This window comes from Ranitomeya variabilis, chromosome 2, assembly GCF_051348905.1.
Source record: "Ranitomeya variabilis isolate aRanVar5 chromosome 2, aRanVar5.hap1, whole genome shotgun sequence".
Lineage (NCBI taxonomy): Eukaryota > Metazoa > Chordata > Amphibia > Anura > Dendrobatidae > Ranitomeya > Ranitomeya variabilis.
The window spans coordinates 853787453-853811834 of record NC_135233.1 but is presented as its reverse complement, the minus strand read 5'-3'; the positions used below and the strand labels follow the sequence as shown (position 1 = coordinate 853811834).

At 42.0% G+C, this 24382-nt stretch overlaps 1 protein-coding gene across 1 annotated transcript in view; it reads left to right on the top strand.

The window, feature by feature from the left end:
• The window catches only part of LOC143803981 (uncharacterized), a 521136-nt gene extending 507485 nt beyond the window's left edge, over positions 1 to 13651 (top strand). Inside the window, exons 124-128 of the mRNA XM_077281733.1 lie at positions 1119 to 1272; positions 8973 to 9155; positions 10049 to 10092; positions 10208 to 10317; positions 12770 to 13651. Of these exons, the coding sequence (XP_077137848.1) occupies positions 1119 to 1272; positions 8973 to 9155; positions 10049 to 10092; positions 10208 to 10317; positions 12770 to 12820 (542 nt within the window). The 3' untranslated portion in view covers positions 12821 to 13651. The remainder of the gene's footprint in view (positions 1 to 1118; positions 1273 to 8972; positions 9156 to 10048; positions 10093 to 10207; positions 10318 to 12769) is intronic.
• The last annotated feature ends 10731 nt before the right edge of the window (positions 13652 to 24382 follow it).

Sequence of the window (24382 nt, the reverse complement as noted above, 5' to 3'; positions counted from 1 at the left end):
CCATACCTACTCTGAAGCATGGGGGTGGCAACACCATGCCTTGGGGCTGTATCTCTGCAAAGGGACCAGAATGACTGATCCGTGTACATGAAAAAATGAATGGGGCCATGTATCGTGACATTTTGAATGCAAACCTCTATCATAAAAGGGCATTGAAGATGAAACGTGGATGGGTCTTTCATCATGATAATGATCCCAAGCACACCGCCAGGGCAACAAAGGAGTGGCTTCGTAATAAGCATATGAAGCTCCTGGAGTGGCCTAGCCAGTCTCCAGATCTCAACCCCATATAAAACCTTTGGAGGGAGTTGAAAGTTCGTGTTGCCCAGCGACAGGCCCCAAACATCACTGCTCTAGATGAGATCTGCATGGAGGAATGGGCCAACATATCGCCAACAGTGTGGGACAACCTTGTGAAGAATTACAGAAAATGTTTGACCACTGTCATTGCCAACAAAGGATATACAACAAAATATTGAGATTAACTTTTGTTAATGAGCAAATACTTATTTTCCACCATAATTTGCAAAATAAATCTTGCAAAATCAGACAAAGTGATTTTCTGAATTTGTTTTCTCATTTTGACTCTCATAGTTGTGGTCTACCTTTGATGTCAGTTACAGGCCTCTCTCATCTTTGGGAGAAGTGGGAGAACTTGCCCAATTGGTGGTTGACTAAATTCTTTTTTTTCCCCACTGTACTCATAATAAATGCATATACTGTATACTGAAGATGGAGTTGTTGGGTTATTTAATATAAATCCCATACTTAACAATAATACATTATATTTCACTTCACAGTGAGCACCACATATTATCAGGATCTCAGTTGTACATTGCTTTTCATGTCTGTCACTTACATTAGAATAGAAGAACATGCTGCTCCATTATACTCTATATTATACTTATATTATATGATTGCTCTTCAGCGATGCATTATTCATCCATAGCTAGTATAGTACTCATTGCATTGATCTATCCATGCTTTTCCTTGTGGCAAATCAAGTGACAAGCATTAACATGGTCTGATTGGCACCCATACTCCAGAAAAACATCTATAAATCATGTGTATGTGTAATTTGCAGTACTGTAGTATTTGACGTTGTTTTCTTTACTCAGTGAACCTAACGGAACTAGCAAAGTCTGCATACTGTACGTTTGAAGGATATACAGTGGATACTACAACTTTGGAGTGTGTCTCATTATGTGTCAACAATACGTACTGTAAGAACGATGCCGCTTGTCGGCTTGCTAATGGAATTATTAGCTGCAGGTGAGTAGATATGCTATCATCTTAATGAATTTCATGTTGATTTTGTTTTTTTCTAAAGCAAAATAACAAGAACAAATTCAGTTATATAGCAATACAGCATGGTAGCTGCACAGCAATATAACGTCAGTTGTACAATTATGCAAAAGTTTGGAAAACCTAGAGATAAAGAAAAATAGAAATGTGGGAGCAATGTGAGGTATCAGATGGATTGAATGGGACAAGATACTAGTAGAGATAAGCGATCATGCTAAATTTGAATTTGCCTGTTCACGTGGATTTTTCCAGGAAGCTATTTTTGTGAATTGAATGTCTCTTATTATGCCTTGGGGTCTCTCCAGATCCCAGAATATAATTAATGTAAGATGTTATAAATAAAAAAATCCTTATTCTCACCTCACTGCTCACCTCTCCTCACAGACACCTGTTTGGTGATAAGAAGGTGTGACGAGGACCAATTTCGGGCATTAAATCCCTGGGCTTCCTCATGCTAGGCTGGGACATCCGGCTCTGAGGTCCAGGATGGTTCTGTGCAAGGTCGCATAAGGTCCTGTGTAGTGTTGAGCATACCGATACCGCAAGTATCGGGTATCGGCCGATATTTGCGGTATCGGAATTCCGATACCGAGTTCCGATATTTTTGCGATATCGGGAATCGGGATCGGGATCCATATTCATGTGTAAAATAAAGAATAAAAATAAAAAATAGGGATATACTCACCCTCGCACGCGCCCTGGTTGTAACCACTGCAACCGGCAGCCTCCGTTCCTAAGAATGAGCGAGTGAAGGACCTGCGATGACGTCGCGGTCTTGTGATTGGTCGCGTAACCGCTCACGTGACCGCTCACGTGACTGCGATGTCATCAAAGGTCCTTCACTCGCTCATTCTTAGGAACGGAGGCTGCCGGTTGCAGCGGTTACAACCAGGGCGCGTCCGAGGGTGAGTATATCCCTTTTTTTTATTTTTATTCTTTATTTTAGACATGAATATGGATCCCAGGGCCTGAAGGAGAGTTTCCTCTCCTTCAGACCCTGGGAACCATCCAGGATCACTTCCGATATTTGTGTCCCATTGACTTGTATTGGTATCTGGTATCGGCGATATCCGATATTTTTCGGATATCAGCCGATACAATCCGATACCGATACTTTCAAATATCGGAAGGTATCGCTCAACACTAGTCCTGTGCAGAAATGTCTTGGGTCCAGGGATTTCAATCCTCACAGCCATGATAAGATGTCATGAGGACTGCACAGCGGTGAAGATAAGAGGTGAGTAGTAAGGTGAATGTTAGAATTTTGTTTATTTACAGCCTTTTGATGGCCCTTTACACTTCAGAAAAATGATGACAAGCTAATTGCAAAAAATTAGTATTTTGGCAGATTTTTGTAATATGCAAGTAGAATTCAATTCCACTCAAATATTATATTCACTCCTCTCTATTTACTGATAAATGGGTCCCATCATTCCCCTTGAGGGTGTGTATGATTCCTGGTGAGTCACTCCTCCAAACCAATCCTTTTAATATGTTTAATATGTTCTAATTTCTAAATACAGCCCCATCATAGCAAGGCAAAACTGCATAAAATACATAGCTGTAGTAATATTTATCAAAATTGCAGTACTTAACTCCTTCATGCTATAGGATACAGGGAAGTCCTCTTTTATATGAATTTGTAAGGAGCTGGCTCCTGTAACAGCAGCAATTGGAGCCTAGCTGTAAACCCTTTAAATCCTTGACAGCAACATTTAAGATGTGGAGTACAGCGGCAAATTGTTCAATGTATTCATCAGCATCCCCAATACAATTGCTGGTACTGATGGTTTGCTATGGCAAACCATGGCCTGCTACAGGCTCTTATGGCTGGCTGCAATGTCAAAAAATAAAATTCCATTCACACTCTTCTCCCTCCTTTAAGCATAAAGAAATAAAACAATAAACATATTTGGTATCACCGTATGTGTAAGATTCCAATCTGTTAGTTAATTCACCAATATGGTTAAAGCCGTAAAGTAAAAAAAGACTCAAATCACCAGAATGCCGGGGTTTTATTGCTTGCTACTACTCCACCAAATTTGCTATAAGAAACAATTAAAATGTTGTATGCTCCCCAAAATAGTACCAATAAATATGTCAGCTCACAATGCAAAAACAGGCCCTCACACAGCTCAATCGACAGAGAAATGAAAACATTATGAGTCTTAGAAAATGGCGACACCAACCATTTTTTTCTTTTTGTTTTACAAACTGCTAAAAAAAAACACTACTTAAATAAAAGAAAAAAAGAAAATGAAAGTTTTTCACCATAAACAGGCTAACCTGGAGAATCTTGTTGCCAGGTAATTGTTACGCAGATTAATGATGTATAAAAAAAATGAACAATGAAACGAAACAAGAAAAAACATTGCTGGAGTTACATTTTTTTCATTATTTCACCCTACTTGGACATTTTTCTAATTTTCTGCACATTTTATGATCAAATTAATGGTGGAATTCAAAGCTGCATATCATTCCACAAAAAACATGTCAGTAGGAAAAAAGTTATGATTCTTGTAAAATGGTGAAGTCAAAATGAAGAAACAAAAATGGAAATTCTCTTATCTTGAAAGGGTTAAATGAACATTAAAATTGTAGTAAATTCATGTTACATGGTTACATATTTAAAGCAGTTGAAAAAGGTAGATGTTCATCAAGTTCAACCAAGGTATGAAAAAGGACAAAGGGGAGTGGCATGCAGTATGTACAAACACGATGCATGATCCATTTCACCCAAAACAGCTAATCTTTCCCTCTTGATCTTAAATGTTGATCCTCTGGACTAAATATCAATTTTGGCAGCTCTTCCTGTGCTCAGCGGTCATGTGGTACCACTCATTAAGGTAATGAATATGGACGCGACTTCATTCCCATAGGCGTGAAGTGCATATTCATTACTTTAATGAGCGGTACCATGTGGAAGGAGCTGCAGGGCCTGGGACGAAGCAGGGAAGTGCAGAGACTGCACCAGGAGGGTGAATATAATGGGGGAGGGTGAGCCATGCGATATTCACCTGCCCCCATTCCACCGTCGGCCTGTGTCTTTCGCATCCTCTGGCTGTGACGTTCAGGTCAGAGGGCTCCATGATGTGTTTGGTGCGCCCGCCGCCCTCTGCCTGAACAGTCACTGCAGAGAGCCGGAAGACACAGCGGTGCGTGGCTGTGGACCGGGGATAGGTGAATATCGCAGGTGCCAGGGGGCTGAGCCAACGGCGACTCGGCACCTGGCCCCCATAGCGTGCAGGTGTCCCTGCCTGCTCAGTATTTTTTTTTAAATCCCTGCAGCAGCATATTATTCTATGGAGCATCTTATGGGTCCATCAACCTTTATGGAGCAGCATATGGAGCATCTTATGGGGCCATCAACCTTTATGGAGCTGTATAAGGGGCATATTATTCTATGGAGCATCTTATGGGGCTATTATTAACCTTTGTGCAGCTTTATATGGGGCATATTATTTTATGGAGCATCTTATGGGGCCTTCAACCTTTATGGAGCAGCATATGGGGCATATTATTCTATGGAGCATCTTATGGGGCCATTATTATCCTTTGTGCAGCATTATATGGGGCATATTTTTTGTATGGAGCTTCTTATGGGGCCAATTATGAACTTTTTTGAGCATTATATTGGGATTATTTTGAATTGAGCATATTATGGGGCCCATCATGAACTTTATGGAGCATTATATAGGGCTCCTGATTCAATATGGATATTCAAAAACATTTAACCCACTGATGTCTCAATTAATTTAAACTTTTATTGGTATGTATTTTTATTTTTGAAATTTACCAGTAGCTGCTGCATTTCCCACCCTAGGCTTATACTCAAGTCAATAAGTTTTCCCAGTTTTGTAGTGGCAGAATTAGGGGTCTCGGTTTATACTCGGGTCGACTTATACTCGAGTATATACGATAATTCTCAAGTTTTTATTTATGTTAGGAGCATTAAAGGGAATGTCCAGGTTTGTAATGAGTCTGCAGTCATTCTTTGTGACTGCAGACTTTTGAATTCTCACAGTGCGCACTGCACAATGTCAGGATTCTCTCGTGCTGGCGATTTACGTACATGCAGTCATGCGCTGACTAGACATGTGTGGCCTCACTCAATGAAAATGGACTGAGTGAGAGAGAGGTATACAAATCACATGCTTGTGCTGACATGACTGTCCACCGGCAAGAGAGAATTCTAAAAGTGTGCAGTGCATTAGTTGTGAGAATTCAGAAGCTGCGATGTCAGGATTCAGCTCTGTAGGTTCCAGTATTCATCACATGGACACTTCACCCATATGCGATTTTCATACTTGTAGTCCTGTGACAACGAGCTTTTCTTCTGCTTCTCTCAGTTTTTCACTGAATATTGAGAGCATTAGGAAGAGGAGCTTGTGGATACATAACTAAGTGTGCAAATCGCATATGTCCTGGGGGGGGGGGCAGAAAACCTAGATACACCTCTGCCGGTATGCTACTGCGAGCGGTGATTACCGGGTCCGGTGGAGGGATGTCTGTGCACAGTGTAGCACAGGCAGTGAGGCAGTGACTCAGGGTGTGCACAGAGAGAGAATGGAGACCCAGAGACTGCCCATTCCAGTCTACACTGTAGCCTGGAGCCCTCATAATAGTAGGAATATGTCACGTAATAAATTGTTTTCCTAAGGCTTTATAGTGTAGTTTTAGGTCAGAGAGGGATGTTTAGGGATGAGCTAGCAAGGTGCAGGGACAGGTAGTGATGGCTACTTGCGGACATGTGTGGCACTTGCGGTTTTGCACTTGCGGTGAGACAAAAAAACACTGCTGGCTGTGTTTTTTTTTCATTGCTGCTAGTACCACATTTGCCGGATTGCGGCAAAACCGCAAGTGCTGCACATGTCCGCAAGTCCCATAGGAAATGAATGAGGCCGAACGCAGTGTTGCCGTAAGTGATCTGTTTCATGGCAGATGCTTAAAAACTGCTGCAAAAGGCTACTTTCACATTAGCGACTTTTGCCAAAGTCACTGCTGATAGTGTCATACTCACCAATGAGGGAGGCAGCACTAAAAGTGCCTAGGGCAGCAGAAACTCTAAATATAGCCGCTCTGCCTATAGTAAAAAATACTTGTCTCCTCTGGAGACTGAACCTTTCTTTATCCACATGGAGGGAGTGCCCTCTTGTCTTTTTAGGGGGGGTTACATGTAAACGTTTGCCACTCTCAAATTCGGCACGGATGCAGCACATTCAATAAAATTTGTTAAACATTAAAAGATAAGTGCCAAACTAGAGTATCACTATCAAAGCAGGAAAACTATGTGAGGATAGTAATAGTAAGTATAACCAGGAGCGTACAAATAAAATTGATGTACCTCTCCGGCAAAAATTAAGAGACCACCACATCAAAACCCTGTCATGGGCAGCCCAATCTCCAGACCTGAGCCCCACTGAAAACCTCTGGAATGTAATCAAGAGGATGATGGATAATCACGCCATCAAACAAAGAAGAACTGCTTACATTTTTGCGCCAGAAGCAGCGTGAAAGACTGGTGGAAAGCATGCCAAGACGCATGAATGCTGTGATTAAAAATCATGGTTATTCCACAAAATATTGATTTCTGAACTCTTCCTGAGTTAAAACATTAGTATTGTTGGTTCTAAATGATTATGAACTTGTTTTCTTTGTATTAAGGTCTGAAAGCACTGTTTTTTTAAATTTTGACCATTTCTCCTTTTCAGAAAAAACAAAACAAAATTTATTGCTTGGAAATTTGGAGACATGTTGTCAGAAGTTTATAGACTAAAAGAACAATTTACATTTTACTGAAACATATGCAGTACCTATAAAGAAAAATGATCAGAAAACCTGAACATTTTGCTGTGGTCTCTTAGTTTTTGCCAGAGCTGCATATAAGTACATCACATAACACAGCTACAATATACTACAGGACAAGACATAACAGAACAAAACATGAGTACAATGCTACAATCAGTCAACAAGATGACGTAAAATCAGACATAAATCACAAATAAATAAACCAGAAATGTAAACAAAAATGGAGGAAAGTTCTTCACCTACTAAACGGGGAAAAAATTAAAATCAGAATAAAATTAAAGAAACAAAATAATGAAGAAAATAAAACTAAAAGTGGAGAAGCATAATAACCATCACCACATGAATATCCCCCCCTAAAATAATAAGTAGCATAAAATCATGTAAAACCCCTGGCCCAGGTTCATTCATACCACTATATACAAACTCAAACTTCATTCATGATCTCCTATATACACCACAAACATGCCATCCTATATACAATATTATATACAATCATAAACACATAACACTAAACCTAAATATTATACAATGGACGCATCTAACCGCAATCAGAACAAATACTTGCTAACAGGTGCCACTGCCTCACGTTACGGTCACACACCCTTACATCACCTCAATCACACTACAACAAAACCTAAATACAACAGAATATAAATATATACAATAAGAACAAAAGGAACCTGAAGACCTACCTCTTCCTGCAACCTGCAGTAACCACCGACCCACCAAACCGCTATACGATCAGCTCTGCCCTCACCTATTGTTTCCGTATCCATCCATTGTAGACTGTGAGCCCTCGTGGGCAGGATCCTCGCTCCTCCTGTACCAGTCATGACTTGTATTGATTAGGATTATTGTACTTGTTTTTTATTATGTATACCCCTCCTCATATGTAAAGCGCCATGGAATAAATGTTGTAATAATAATAATATATAAGAATATACAAAATTAACAGATTTTTTTAATTACATTTTTTTTTTACTTTTTTTTATATATATATTTCCTATATATATATATATATATATATATATATAAACACACACCTACACTAATTATTCCTCCATCCCTGATGCATCTCTGGCCACAAAGTTCAGGATTCTCCGAGCTAGGATCAGGCCCCAAAGTTTTTCCCCAAGCAGGGCCTGGGCCAGGCCAAATCAGTTTCTTAAGAAGCATAATAATTGAATACCCTGCAGTAAATAAATAAATAGCATAGTGAATGAAAATAATGTAAGGTACTTAGTTAAAAAAAATGCAAAAGCCATCCCACCACTTCACGGTGACCATAATTTGGACAGTCCTAACTCTAATATTAAACTCCTTAACGTTTGCCTAGTGACCTGAATGTGGATAAGGGCTGAGAAGGACTGGGTCCAACTAGTGGACACACAGCCATAGGAAACCACATCAATATAATGTCCAGCTCAAATGAAAGGCAGGCCACACCTTTTATATGCACATGATGCAGACTGAAAAAACCTAAAGGTATGGACTGGGATATAAACTGGTGTGCATGCAGCGTGTAAGTGCATGTTCACACTGTCCATTGAACAGAAAAAATCACAGACAAACATAATAATTGAATACCCTGCAGTAAATAAATAAATAGCATGGTGCATGAAAATAATATTCCGTACTTAGTTAACATGTTTTTGATTAAAAAAAAATGTAAAAGCCATCCCACCAATTTTCCCAATTATGTTTCAAGTATTAGTTCAACTTTCTTGGAAATAGGCTTTAGTCTGAATATATCTGTCTAGAGCAAGACTGCATACATTTTAGGGTGCAGCGAAAATAACTATCCTTCTTTTTGATAATTCTACAATTTTTTCTTTTCTTTTTTTTTGTGTTAATTTCAGTTGTAAACCATTCTCTATCTATACCACATCTGGACCCCAATGTGAACATCTATCCATGAACCTGGGTCCTTTCTTTGGCATATTATTTGGAGCTTTGGCCTTCCTTCTTCTGCTGCTCCTGGGAATCTGGTTTGTAATTCGCTGTTCTCAAAAGAGGAAAGAGACTGACGGATGTGATGATGAGTAAGTGACAACTAGTAGAAACTTTTACTACACACTAGAAAATATGACCTACTGTTATAAGAATAACACTTCATATGAAATATTAAAAAGGTAACCAATTAATAGTGCCAGTGTAGACTAGCACTCCAATTACCTACCATTGCAAAACATAAGGAATGATTTAAAGTGTAAACCTTCCTTTTAATTTTTATTTAATAAATAAATAATACACATAAAAGTAAGTCACTTTGTAATATACATTATCAGAAAAATATACTTCTCTCTCCTCCTGGACTGGTCTTTAATTTTCAAATTTTATGAGTAAATTGTATCGACATAGAATATTAGCACTAGCAATCACCATCTCCTATCTCATAATGTAAATATCTGTCTTCACTGACTATAGATTTTACCTTTGAATTGAAAATTTTGAAAATAAATAATCGTTCCTGGAGGACAAAGAAGCAGAGTTCTCCAATAAGATTTATTACAAAGTTTCGTTAGGTGTTCTATTGATTTATGAAAATAAAAATTAAAATGACGATTACTCGTTAATTCTTGTGCACTGTATTGTAGTGAAGTGGGAGGCAGGTCAATCCTAACAAGGCATGCCCTTTTGATAAATTTGATGTAGACTAAAATAATGTCAAGATAAGCTGTTATGGTTGTTTGGAAAAGCGAAGAGGTGACTTCATAAATTTTGTCAAAAGTGCTCCTAGTGTATGCCATTTGAATACCATTCTGACATGTCTGGTGAATGGGAGCCTGTGGATTAAATCGACACACATGCTGGGTGGTTTCCAGGTTATACACCAAACATAGCTCACAGCACTCGTCCTTTTTAAGTTTGTAATAACTTCTACATGATGTTTTTCATATCATCTAATGCTGGTTTTTTTATTTTTCATGATCAGAATATACCAAACACGATTTAGCTGGAAAACATCTCTATTTCCATGTAAGTGTATTTTCAGTAACCTACTTTCAGTAATCTTAGTTCCTCATTTTATTACATATATTTCAGTCTATTAATATCACACTTGTTAATTATATCATTTTGACCCCTTTTTTAGCCTTTGATCGGCTTGGAGAATCAGAAATTGCAACATCAGATCAAGATGTTAGTGCTCCACATTTGGTCAACTGGAGACCTCACCTCGAAAAAGTCAACAGTTTAGCTGAGGTATGATAACTAATATGTTACATTATCATTATTAAAGTACAGCTTAGGCTGGGTACACATTAGAATTAAGAATTCCATTTTTCTGTTTCATTCACAAACAGTAAAAAGAATTAATGCAGCAGATTCAGCACATGACAGACGCTAGCAGTTCTCGGGCAGGGAGATGCTTGGTGTGCGATGCAAATGGAGGGGTTGAGGGAGCTGATAAAGGGGAGTCCTGATGGTAGGGAGGGGGGAAAATGGTGACCCCTCAAAACTCACCTTATGCTGACACCTGCAATCCCTATCGTCCTATAGGCCCTTCCCCGTCCACCTTCACGTGCCTAAGCCCTGGCTGACCCTAGTTCTTAGCTCTAGATAGTGAGATGGGCATCATGTCACTAATCTTACTCCTACAATAAGACAACACAGGGAAAGGGGTAGACAGGGGAAACACACAACAAATGGAATACAAACAACTTCTCCAAGAGCACAACAGTTATTCCTGGTAACTAAGGCTCAGGATAGATAAACCTATTGCTGGCATAGGAGGAAGCCAGAAGTGAGTTTAAATAGTGAAGGGTGAGTGTACCAATAAGGAGCAGCTGAGACCAAAGACAGATGGAATCTCAGCAGACTTAAACCAAGGACTCTTTCCATACCAAAAGAAAGAGTAAACCCGCACCACTCATGTGAATGGTTGTGTAGGCTCCAAAGAGGACCTGCAATCAACTAATCTCTGTGATCTTCTGATCCCAGGTGCACCACAGGTCCCAGCTTGGTGCGGCACACTCGTGACGTGGTTTTTGTTATTGTATCAAAAATTTTAGTGCGTTTTTGTATATTTTACAGGAAAAAATATTGCATCTTTCTGTGTATAGTCATGTCTAGCGCAATGAATAAAGGGAGAGATAGAAAGAGAGTATATTTCACGTTCACAGGAAACACCCACTAAGGTCTGGCATTGCAGCATCAACTGCAGACATGTCAGAGAAAGCAATACAGAAATTAGTTAACACCATACTGCAGCTGGAACATTCTCTTTGTACTAGAAGTAAACATGAGATTTAAGGTCTAAGGCAGGGATGCACCAGCTTTTTACGCTGTTAAAATGAACTGATCCCAAAGGCTGCAGCCAAACTTAAAATGAAATTACCATCTCTGACATTTATTGTATATTAAAGGTATATGCGCCAATATTCTAACAGGATTTCAACCAATCAGGAAAGTAGTTCTAGTATTCTTTGCTCTATATACTGCGGAAATGAAGAGACCATGAATTTGGCTCTTTTCAATGGGCTTAAGATGACCTGCTAAAATTGAGCTGCTCACATAAAACTACAATGGCTGCAGCTGTACACATGCATGGCCAGCTCTGTATGTCATCTATTCCTTCCTGGTGTCAGGGTAAAAGAACGCCAATTATATAGGGTCTTGATTATTGCTACACAGTGTGCCATTGCTACTTACCTGTTGCTACTTCCGGGTACCACTCCTCTTTGACATGGAAAATGTCAGCACCTAATAGGCACAGACAAAGATGTCTGTGACCAAATAGATTGGGGTTTCACAGAACGACATCACGGTCCACTGTGGGTCCCTGGCCGCAGGTTGTACACTGCTGGTTTAAGACAATGTTTGCCATCAGTACTACTGCAGCTTAAAAGGGTTGTCCAGGCTTGGGGCACAAGTCTGCAGTCACTGTATGTGACTGCAGACTTTTAAATTCTCACAGCGCACAGGTTTTATGCTGTCAGGATTCTACAGCGCCAGCGCTGGGAGAGACAGTAATGTGACTGCAAGTATGCAATTTGCATTCTTCCGACCATTTTCCAACTAGATGTGTCCAACCTCACTCAATTCACTTGTATTGAGTGAGGCAGAACATGTCTAGTCGCCATGTGACCGCATGTATGCAAGGTCGCATACTTAGGCCGGGGTCACAATGCAATGCGAGAAACTCACGTGAGTCTCTCGCATCAATACCCCGCACAGCTGCCGACACTGCGGATCGGAGCATGCAGCTGCATAGAAATACATGCAGCCACATGCTCCGGTCTCCAGTGTCGGTGGCAGTGCTGGGTATTGATGCGAGAGCCTCGCGCTAGTTTCTTGCATTGCACTCGCAAGTGTGACTCCAGCCTTACAGTCAGTCTTCCGGTGCCAGTACTGGAGAATCCTGACAGTTTGTCCACTGTGTTCTATGAGGATTCACAAGTCTGCTATCAAATAGAGAGACTATACACGTGCGCCCCAAGCCTGGACAAGCCCTTTAATTAGGGGTCTGTGGAAAGACCACTTTATGTGCAGGGCCCATCATAGAATACTCTGATCTGCTGGCTGTCTTGTGATACCCTATAAACACTAGAATAGAGGATATTGGGTAAAATGTGCAGGTGTCAGGAACAACTGATCTAAAAAATCTAATATTTGCTAAACTTTTCACTGATCATTCTTTGCTGTTTTCTTCCAGGTCAAAATAAAAAGACCAGAAATCAACAATGACTCGCTCAAGAGAGAATAGAAATCCGAACAAAATGATATATTTCTATGATGTTTTAGTTGAGTATCTAAAATTGAGATATATTTTATTTGCAAAGAACAAAGATTTTATAATGATTGAAAGACATATTTGATTATGAATGTATAAGACACTGAACTCCCTGTATTGGGATTGCACTTTGTAAAATACATTATGATATTTATTAGATATGAACCCTATCCTTAGGGACACAATGCTGCCTTATCAGACCTGTTCATTTGTGTTTTACACTGATAGCAACATTTTTATAGGTAATGAGCATTTACGGTACCTGCTATAACTTTTTTTTATTTTACCCAAATGAAATTGTTTACAAGTCGGCCCTGCAGATTTTTTACCTTACGTCTTATTTTCCTGGACTGTAATGATGGGTTGAAAAATGGGAAGTCACAGCTTTTCTAAATATATAGAATTCAGTCCAGTTGAATTATGTTTAAGAATAAATGTCTCAAAAACTTGAACAAAATTGCAGGGATTTCTCAATATTATCATGTACTGTTTGCCTTGTCTGCCTTCAGTAATACGAAATCTATTTTTGTATCAGATTTTTTATAAGTATTGATTTAAAAAATATTTTATTTCACCTTAATGTTTAATTTATGAAACAATCCAATAGGGCTCATTGTCTAAAATATATAGGAACTGTATAATGATATTGTGATGATAATATAAATTGTTGAATGCATTATTTATATATCTGGCAATTTTAATAAAAAATATGCATATTAATTTGTTTGCCGTGTAAATTATGTTTATACAAAAGCACTGTATACTGTACAAGAAAATGTTTATATTTATGTGTTAGACAAAACTTATATCTGGGTGCACTCCAATAAAAAAAAAAAAAAGAGGATTCATCACTCTACCTAGACTGGTTTAGTTAACGTTAATAGACATGTGAGAAGTAGGATTATGCCTTTTCTACAATCCCAAACTTTTTATGCTTTACTTGGAAACTTCACAGCATAATCCTCAGGCCATCTCCTCCTGTCTGTACCCTATAGCTTGCCATTCACATCAGGCTGTTTTCACATCAGCATTACAGACTCCATTAGGAGCCTCTGTCACAGATTACTGAAAAAATGACAAAGTAGTACATCACTGGCCTGCCATTTTGTCTCATAAAATAACAGACATCATAAAAAAACTATGCTCCATTCCCTGGATGAAAGGGACTTCTGCTAGTTTATCCTTCAGACTTAGGGTATGTCCCCATGGTCAGTAACCGGCAGCGCTTTGGATGCAGCGCTGCCGGCTTTTGAACGCAGGTAAGATTCCACATGTGTTCATTGAACCGTGTGGAATCACCGCGTCCAATACATTGCACTGAAGGTATTTATCTTGCAGAGACTCGCATCTTCCCAAGATAAATAGACATTCTGCAGTCTGGAAAGATGCGCTGCATGTGCGTCTACGCAGAGAAGCCGGAGGCGTCTGTGCATGCCTAGTGGACATGGGATTTCATAAAATCCCATCCACTATGCTGTAACATCTGACCGCTGTGGATGTACACAGCGTCCAATCCGCAGCGTTTACTGACTGTAAGAACATACCCTAATCCATAAAAAATGCACCTATGACCATGAGCCCCATAAATAAGTGAAGATCGGTGTCAAAGAGAAAATAATGCTTTACCAATCATGTCACTAAATATTTTTATTTCAGTGACTATACTGATTATGCATAGGTGAGTTTTTTTTAATTATTTTGTATATGGACATGTGCACATATTCAATATTTACAGCAGATTTTTCTGCTTCAAATACTGGAGTGTTGGAAGGAAAAATGCTGTGTCAAATACATATTTTTTCCTAGTTTTTGCTGCATTTTTTATACGTTTTTTTTCCGCATTCATTTGAATTAGTGAAAAAAACTTGAAGAAAAAAATGTGCCAAAAACACAGCTTGTGAACAAGCCCTAATATTATCTCAACTAACTCATAATGCATAATCCCTATTCCAAGATTTACTGTTTCGTACGTAAGGAACATTTCGAGGCAAATAAACAGGATGTGATGTGATCAGGTTGAACTGAGGTTAAAAAACAGCCCTGCCACATAGACCTCACCAGCCCACATACAGTATAGCCTTTCCCTGATCCCGAAAACAAAGTACAACATTCCCATGGCATTAATTTCTTTGTCATGCCGCCAACCACTCTCCTAATGGGGCAAATCTGAATTGGGAGGTAAGCAGCACTCATGTCGTCATATCTACACATACCTGTTCGGAAGTGTTCACATTAGCAAGGTATAGTTTACCTGTCATTTTCATCAGAATAGGAGATTCCTATTGTTCACATATCCTTGTAAGTGTGTCCAAAAATGACATCCATGACAGACATGACATACCAGCACTACTCACTAGGGTTGAGCGAAACGGGTCGTTCATTTTCAAAAGTCGCCGACTTTTGGCTAAGTCGGCGTCTCATGAAACCCGATCCGACCCCTGTGCTTGTCGGCCATGCGGTACGCGACTTTCGCGCCAAAGTCGCGTTTCAATGACGCGAAAAGCGCCATTTCTCAGCCAATGAAGGTGAACGCAGAGTGTGGGCAGCGTGATGACATAGGTCCTGGTCCCCACCATCTTAGAGAAGGGCATTGCAGTGATTGGCTTGCTGTCTGCGGCGTCACAGGGGCTATAAAGGGGCGTTCCCGCCGACCGCCATCTTACTGCTGCTGATCTGAGCTTAGGGAGAGGTTGCTGCCGCTTCGTCAGAAGCAGGGATAGCGTTAGGCAGGGTCCACTAACCACCAAACCGCTTGTGCTGTAGCGATTTCCACTGTCCAACACCACCTTCGGTGTGCAGGGACAGTGGAAGCTATTTTTTTTTTTTTTTCCCTCAGCGCTGTAGCTCATTGGGCTGCCCTAGAAGGCTCCGTGATAGCTGTATTGCTGTGTGTACGCCACTGTGGAAACCAACTGCTTTTTTCAAAGCACATATCCTCTTGTTCCTTCCTTTCTGCACAGCTATCTTTTTTGTTTGTCCACACTTTTTATTTAATTTGTGCATCAGTCCACTCCTATTGCTGCCTGCCATACCTGGCTTACATTACTGCAGGGAGATAGTAATTGTAGGACAGTCCCTGTTTTTTTTTTTTTTTTTTTTTTTTGTGGAAGATTAAGATTGGCATTTCTGCTACAGTGCCATCCCTGTGTGTGCCATCTCTCACTGAGTGGGCCATAGAAAGCCTATTTATTTTTTTCCTTGATTTGTGTTCTAAAATCTACCTCAACACAAAAACACTACATCAATCAGTGGGAGAAAAATATTGGCCTCAGTCAGGGCTTGTGTGCCACTCCTGTGTGTGCCATCTCTCATTCAGTGGGCCATACAAAGCCTATTTATTTTTTTGTTTTTTTTAATATTATTGGGTTTCTAAAGTCTCCGTGAAAAAAAAAAAATACATAAAAAAACAGTGGGAGAGTAATATTGCCCTTTCAGCTTGTGTGCCAGTCTTGTCTCCTGGGTGTGCCACCTCTCTCTCTCTAATTGTGGGCCATAGAAAGCCTATTTATTTTTTTGCTTTTTTTAATATTATTTGGTTTCTAAAGTCTCCCTGAAAAAAAAAAAATACATAAAAAAACAGTGGGAGAGTAATATTGCCCTTTCAGCTTGTGTGCCAGTCTTGACTCCTGGGTGTGCCACCTCTCTCTCTCTAATTGTGGGCCATAGAAAGCCTATTTATTTTTTTCCTAGATTTGTGTTCTAAAATCTACCTCAACACAAAAACACTACATCAATCAGTGGGAGAAAAATATTGGCCTCAGTCAGGGCTTGTGTGCCACTCCTGTGTGTGCCATCTCTCATTCAGTGGGCCATACAAAGCCTATTTATTTTTTTGTTTTTTTTAATATTATTGGGTTTCTAAAGTCTCCCTGAAAAAAAAAAATACATAAAAAAACAGTGGGAGAGTAATATTGCCCTTTCAGCTTGTGTGCCAGTCTTGACTCCTGGGTGTGCCACCTCTCTCTCTCTAATTGTGGGCCATAGAAAGCCTATTTATTTTTTTGCTTTTTTTAATATTATTGGGTTTCTAAAGTCTCCCTGAAAAAAAAAATACATAAAAAAACAGTGGGAGAGTAATATTGCCCTTTCAGCTTGTGTGCCAGTCTTGACTCCTGGGTGTGCCACCTCTCTCTCTCTAATTGTGGGCCATAGAAAGCCTATTTATTTTTTTGTTTTTTTTAATATTATTGGGTTTCTAAAGTCTCCGTGAAAAAAAAAAAATACATAAAAAAACAGTGGGAGAGTAATATTGCCCTTTCAGCTTGTGTGCCAGTCTTGACTCCTGGGTGTGCCACCTCTCTCTCTCTAATTGTGGGTCATAGAAAGCCTATTTATTTTTTTGTTTTTTTTAATATTATTGGGTTTCTAAAGTCTCCGTGAAAAAAAAAAAAAAACATAAAAAAACAGTGGGAGAGTAATATTGCCCTTTCAGCTTGTGTGCCAGTCTTGACTCCTGGGTGTGCCACCTCTCTCTCTCTAATTGTGGGCCATAGAAAGCCTATTTATTTTTTTGCTTTTTTTAATATTATTTGGTTTCTAAAGTCTCCCTGAAAAAAAAAAAAAACATAAAAAAACAGTGGGAGAGTAATATTGCCCTTTCAGCTTGTGTGCCAGTCTTGACTCCTGGGTGTGCCACCTCTCTCTCTCTAATTGTGGGCCATAGAAAGCCTATTTATTTTTTTCCTAGATTTGTGTTCTAAAATCTACCTCAACACAAAAACACTACATCAATCAGTGGGAGAAAAATATTGGCCTCAGTCAGGGCTTGTGTGCCACTCCTGTGTGTGCCATCTCTCATTCAGTGGGCCATACAAAGCCTATTTATTATTATTTTTTTTTAATATTATTGGGTTTCTAAAGTCTCCGTGAAAAAAAAAAAATACATAAAAAAACAGTGGGAGAGTAATATTGCCCTTTCAGCTTGTGTGCCAGTCTTGACTCCTGGGTGTGCCACCTCTCTCTCTCTAATTGTGGGCCATAGAAAGCCTATTTTTTTTTTTTTTTTTTTTTTAATATTATTGGGTTTCTAAAGTCTCCGTGAAAAAAAAAAAAAAACATAAAAAAACAGTGGGAGAGTAATATTGCCCTTTCAGCTTGTGTGCCAGTCTTGACTCCTGGGTGTGCCACCTCTCTCTCTCTAATTGTGGGCCATAGAAAGGCTATTTTTTTTTTTTTTTTTTTTTATTAGTATTTGGTTTCTAAATTGTCCCTGAAAAAAACATTTTATCTTATTTGGTTTCTAAAGTCTCCCTGAGAAAAAAAAATAAAAATTAGGTGGGAGAATAATATTGACATTAGTGCTTGAGTGACAGTCCTGCGTGTGTGGCATCTCTGTGATTTTGTGCCACAGAAAACAGAGTGTGTAACATTGTGCCTGATTTTCCTTGTGGTCTCACCAACCTGTTAAGGGATATAGAAATCATACTGAAGTTATAGCTCACCGTGTAAGTTGTTTGACAGCAATAAATAAAGTTACTTTGGTTAATTTTTTAAAACAATGAGGAAGTCTGGTGCAAGAGGTCGTGGCCGTGGGCGTTCATTGTCAGCTGGTAATGATGGTAGTGGTAGTGGAGCATCAGGTGGTCGTGGGGATAAAAATATTCCACCTAAGTCTGGAGCTGTGGAGCCAGTTTCGTCGTCTGGCTACACAAGGCCTCGAACGCTCTCTTTTCTGGGAGTAGGAAAAACGCTTTTAAAGCCGGAGCAGCAACATCAAGTTTTGGCTTACATTGCAGACTCAGCCTCTAGCTCTTTTGCCTCCTCTTCTGAAACTGGTAAATGTAAAAGCAGCGCGTCGCTTGTGGATGTTCACGGTCAGTGACAAGTCGCTTCCTTGTCCTCCTCAGCAAAAACTACAACAAGAGAGAAGGATGCAGCAGGCGACACAACGGGTCACTCCATGGAGCTCTTTACACATACCGTCCCTGGCTTAGAAAGTGAAACACTTAACAGGCCATGCCCATTACAAGTAGATTCTGACATGGAGTGCACTGATGCACAGCCACAGCCAGAGTACTATGCTGCTCCTTTGACTCAGACCACCACATTGCCCTCTCAGGGTACAGATCCACAATCAGACCCTGATGAGACTATGTTGCCCCGCCACGAACGCTATACCACAGACCGACACAGTGACACAGACGAAGTTGCACACGAGCTCGAAGAGGAGGTAATAGATGACCCGGTTGTTGACCCCGATTGGCAGCCATTGGGGGAACAGGGTGCAGGCAGCAGTAGTTCAGAAGCGGAGGTGGAGGAGGGGCCGCAGCAGGCATCAACATCGCAACAGGTTCCATCTGCCGGGCCCCTATCTGGCCCAAAACGCGTGTCAAAGCCAAAACCTGTTGGAGCACAGCGTTGCCATCCGGTTAAAGCTCAGTCTGCAATCCCTGAAAAGGGATCCGATGCTAGGAAGAGTGCAGTCTGGCATTTTTTTAAACAACATCCAATTGATCAGCGCAAAGTCATCTGTCAAAAATGTTCTACTAGCTTAAGCAGAGGTCAGAATCTGAAAAGTCTCAATACTAGTTGCATGCATAGACACTTAACCACCATGCATTTTCAAGCCTGGACTAACTACCAAACGTCCCTCAAGGTTGTAGCACCCTCGGCCAATGAAGCTAGTCAGCAACGCAACATCCCTTCCGTCACTGTAAGGCCACCATTTTCCGCACCACCGGCAGTATCTGTGCAGGTTTCTTTGCCAGCCAAAAGCAGTCAGGGTCAGGGAATCACCAGTTTTGTAGGAGGAAATATTGCATCTAGGGCACCGGCGGAAACAATACCGTCTCCAACCGTCTCTCAGTCTGCCATGTCCACCGGCACACCCGCAAGTTCCACGATCTCCATCTCTCCAGTTCAGCTCACACTACATGAGACTCTGGTTAGAAAAAGGAAGTACTTATCCTCGCATCCGCGTACACAGGGTTTTAACGCCCACATAGCTAGACTAATCTCGTTAGAGATGATGCCCTACCGGTTAGTTGAAAACGAAGCTTTCAAAGCCCTGATGGAGTACGCTGAACCACGATACGAGCTACCCAGTCGACACTTTTTTTCCAGAAAAGCCATCCCAGCCCTGCACCAGCATGTTAAACAGCGCATCGTCCATGCACTCAGGCAATCTGTGAGTACAAAGGTGCACCTGACTACAGATGCATGGACCAGTAGGCATGGCCAGGGACGTTATGTGTCCATCACGGCACACTGGGTGAATGTGGTGGATGCAGGGTCCACAGGGGACATCAATTTAGGGACAGTTGTGCCTAGCCCACGGTCTAGGAAACAGTTGGCTGTAGGCGTTCGCACCCCCTCCTCCTCCTCCTCCTCGTCCTCCTGCAGAAGCTACAGCTCTTCCACAGACCGCAGTCGGCCAACCACTCCATCGGCAGATGACACTGTTGCACACCAGTTGTCCCATTATGGGCCAGCTACTGGCAAGCGTCAGCAGGCTGTATTGGCTATGAAGTGTTTGGGCGACAACAGACACACCGCGGAAGTTCTGTCCGAGTTCTTGCAACAAGAAACGCAGTCGTGGCTGGGCACAGTAGATCTTGAGGCAGGCAAGGTAGTTAGTGATAACGGAAGGAATTTCATGGCTGCCATCTCCCTTTCCCAACTGAAACACATTCCTTGCCTGGCTCACACCTTAAACCTGGTGGTGCAGTGCTTATTGAAAACTTATCCTGGGTTCTCCGACCTGCTCCTCAAAGTGCGTGGACTTTGCTCACATATCCGATGTTCGCCTGTACACGCCAGCCGTATGCAGACCTATCAGCGGTCTTTGAACCTTCCCCAGCATCGCCTAATCATAGACGTTGCAACAAGGTGGAACTCAACACTGCACATGCTTCAGAGACTGTGCCAACAGAGGCGGGCTGTTATGTTTTTGTGGGAGGATACACATACACGGGCAGGCAGTAGGATGGCAGACATGGAGTTGTCAGGTGTGCAGTGGTCGAAGATACAAGACATGTGTCAAGTCCTTCAGTGTTTTGAGGAATGCACACGGCTGGTTAGTGCAGACAACGCCGTAATAAGCATGAGCATCCCCCTAATGCGTCTGCTGATGCAAAGTTTGACGCACATAAAGGAGCAGGCGTCTGCACCAGAGGAAGAGGAAAGCCTTGATGACAGTCAGCCATTGTCTGGTCAGGGCAGTGTACAGGACGAGGTAGCGGGCGAAGAGGAGGTGGAGGACGAGGAGGATGATGGGGATGAGTATATTTTTAATGCGGAACCTTTCCCGGGGGCACTGGAAATTGGTTGCGTGTCAAGGCCGGGTTCTGGTTTTTTGAGGGACACAAGTGACGTAGATTTGCCTGCAACTGCCCCTCACCCAATCACAACCGGAGATTTGACAACTGGAACTTTGGCCCACATGGCGGATTATGCCTTACGTATCCTAAAAAGGGACACACGCATTACGAAAATGATGAACGATGACGATTACTGGTTGGCCTGCCTCCTTGATCCACGCTATAAAGGCAAATTGCAAAATATTATGCCACATGAGAACTTGGAACTAATATTAGCAACCAAACAATCAACTCTTGTTGACCGTTTGCTTCAGGCATTCCCAGCACACAGCGCACGTGATCGTTCTCACACGAGCTCAAGGGGGCAACAGACTAGGAGTGTTAGGGGTGCACACATCAGAAGTGGCGTTGGACAGAGGGGTTTTCTGACCAGGTTGTGGAGTGATTTTGCTATGACCGCAGACAGGACAGGTACTGCTGCATCAATTGAAAGTGACAGGAGACAACATTTGTCCAGTATGGTTACTAACTATTTTTCATCCCTTATCGATGTTCTCCCTCAACCGTCATTCCCATTTGATTACTGGGCATCAAAATTAGACACCTGGCCAGAATTGGCAGAATATGCATTGCAGGAGCTTGCTTGCCCGGCAGCAAGTGTCCTATCAGAAAGAGTATTCAGTGCTGCAGGTTCAATATTAACCGAAAAAAGGACTCGTCTGGCTACCCAAAATGTTGACGATCTAACATTCATTAAAATGAACCACAACTGGATTTCGAAATCTTTTGCCCCACCTTGCCCGGCCGACACCTAGCTTTCCTATGAAAAGCTCTTGCCTGTGGACTACTGTGAATTACTTTTCTAATGTCTAATTTGCTGCAGCTGATTGTCCAGCATACGACATGTTTACACCTCCCTAAATGGCCAAACTCCCCACACGGGGCCGTGGTATCGCGACTTGGCGCAAGCACCCGTGAGACTGCTGTTTGTCTGAAGAGGTGGGTGTACTCGCTTTTGGTCGACGGCATTGCTACTGGGTTCCTCATAGTACAATAAAGTGTCTCTGGCGGTGGTGGTGCGCACCCAACGTCAGACACACTGTTGTAACATGAGGGGCCTTGGGCCTGTAACGCCGGCCACAAGAGAGTTCACCCACCCCCAGGTCAAACATTGCTCTACCACTTCCACAGTTATCTCTCACACTCACACGCTGACATCCTTCCATACCTGCCACTGACAATACCATTGTGTTGACATGTATGATGGTACTTAACATAGTCAGGGGCAGTGTCCTCTATTTACCACAGTAAATACTTTGCGCAAAATTAGTAGGTCTGAAACAACGCAGAGGATCCCACCCCTGAACCTAATGATTGCACCCTTTAGTGTTTTTGTTTTGTTTTAATGCGAGACATTCACATTTAGTTGTTGTTTTGGACTACTAACTGGCAGACACTCATTACAATCGGCCTCCGTTGACCAGACCACTGCTGCCCGTGTACCCCTGTAACTAATAATAAAGTGCCTACAGCCAGCCCAATTTAATTATGTTAGGCCTTTGAAGCCTGTCTGCGGTCCCTCCTTCCACTAGGCCTCCACTGACCAGACCACTGCTGCCCGTGTACCCCTGTAACTAATAATAAAGTGCCTACAGCCAGCCCTATTTAATTATGTTAGGCCTTCGAAGCCTGTCTGCGGTCCCTCCTTCCACTAGGCCTCCACTGACCAGACCACTGCTGCCCATGTACCCCTGTAACTAATAATAAAGTGCCTACAGCCAGCCCAATTTAATTATATTAGGCCTTCGAAGCCTGTCTGCGGTCCCTCCTTCCACTAGGCCTCCACTGACCAGACCACTGCTGCCCGTGTACCCCTGTAACTAATAATAAAGTGCCTACAGCCAGCCCAATTTAATTATGTTAGGCCTTTGAAGCCTGTCTGCGGTCCCTCCTTCCACTAGGCCTCCACTGACCAGACCACTGCTGCCCGTGTACCCCTGTAACTAATAATAAAGTGCCTACAGCCAGCCCAATTTAATTATGTTAGGCCTTCGAAGCCTGTCTGCGGTCCCTCCTTCCACTAGGCCTCCACTGACCAGACCACTGCTGCCCGTGTACCCCTGTAACTAATAATAAAGTGCCTACAGCCAGCCCAATTTAATTATGTTAGGCCTTCGAAGCCTGTCTGCGGTCCCTCCTTCCACTAGGCCTCCACTGACCAGACCACTGCTGCCCGTGTACCCCTGTAACTAATAATAAAGTGCCTACAGCCAGCCCAATTTAATTATATTAGGCCTTCGAAGCCTGTCTGCGGTCCCTCCTTCCACTAGGCCTCCACTGACCAGACCACTGCTGCCAGTGTACCCCTGTAACTAATAATAAAGTGCCTACAGCCAGCCCAATTTAATTATGTTAGGCCTTCGAAGCCTTTCTGCGCTCCCTCCTTCCACTAGGCCTCCACTGACCAGACCACTGCTGCCCATGTACCCCTGTAACTAATAATAAAGTGCCTACAGCCAGCCCAATTTAATTATATTAGGCCTTCGAAGCCTGTCTGCGGTCCCTCCTTCCACTAGGCCTCCACTGACCAGACCACTGCTGCCCGTGTACCCCTGTAACTAATAATAAAGTGCCTACAGCCAGCCCAATTTAATTATGTTAGGCCTTCGAAGCCTGTCTGCGGTCCCTCCTTCCACTAGGCCTCCACTGACCAGACCACTGCTGCCCGTGTACCCCTGTAACTAATAATAAAGTGCCTACAGCCAGCCCAATTTAATTATGTTAGGCCTTCGAAGCCTGTCTGCGGTCCCTCCTTCCACTAGGCCTCCACTGACCAGACCACTGCTGCCCGTGTACCCCTGTAACTAATAATAAAGTGCCTACAGCCAGCCCAATTTAATTATGTTAGGCCTTCGAAGCCAGTCTGCGGTCCCTCCTTCCACTAGGCCTCCACTGACCAGACCACTGCTGCCCGTGTACCCCTGTAACTAATAATAAAGTGCCTGCAGCCAGCCCAATTTAATTATGTTAGGCCTTCAAAGCCTTTCTGCGCTCCCTCCTTCCACTAGGCCTCCACTGACCAGACCACTGCTGCCCGTGTACCCCTGTAACTAATAATAAAGTGCCTACAGCCAGCCCAATTTAATTATGTTAGGCCTTCGAAGCCTGTCTGCGGTCCCTCCTTCCACTAGGCCTCCACTGACCAGACCACTGCTGCCCGTGTACCCCTGTAACTAATAATAAAGTGCCTACAGCCAGCCCAATTTAATTATGTTAG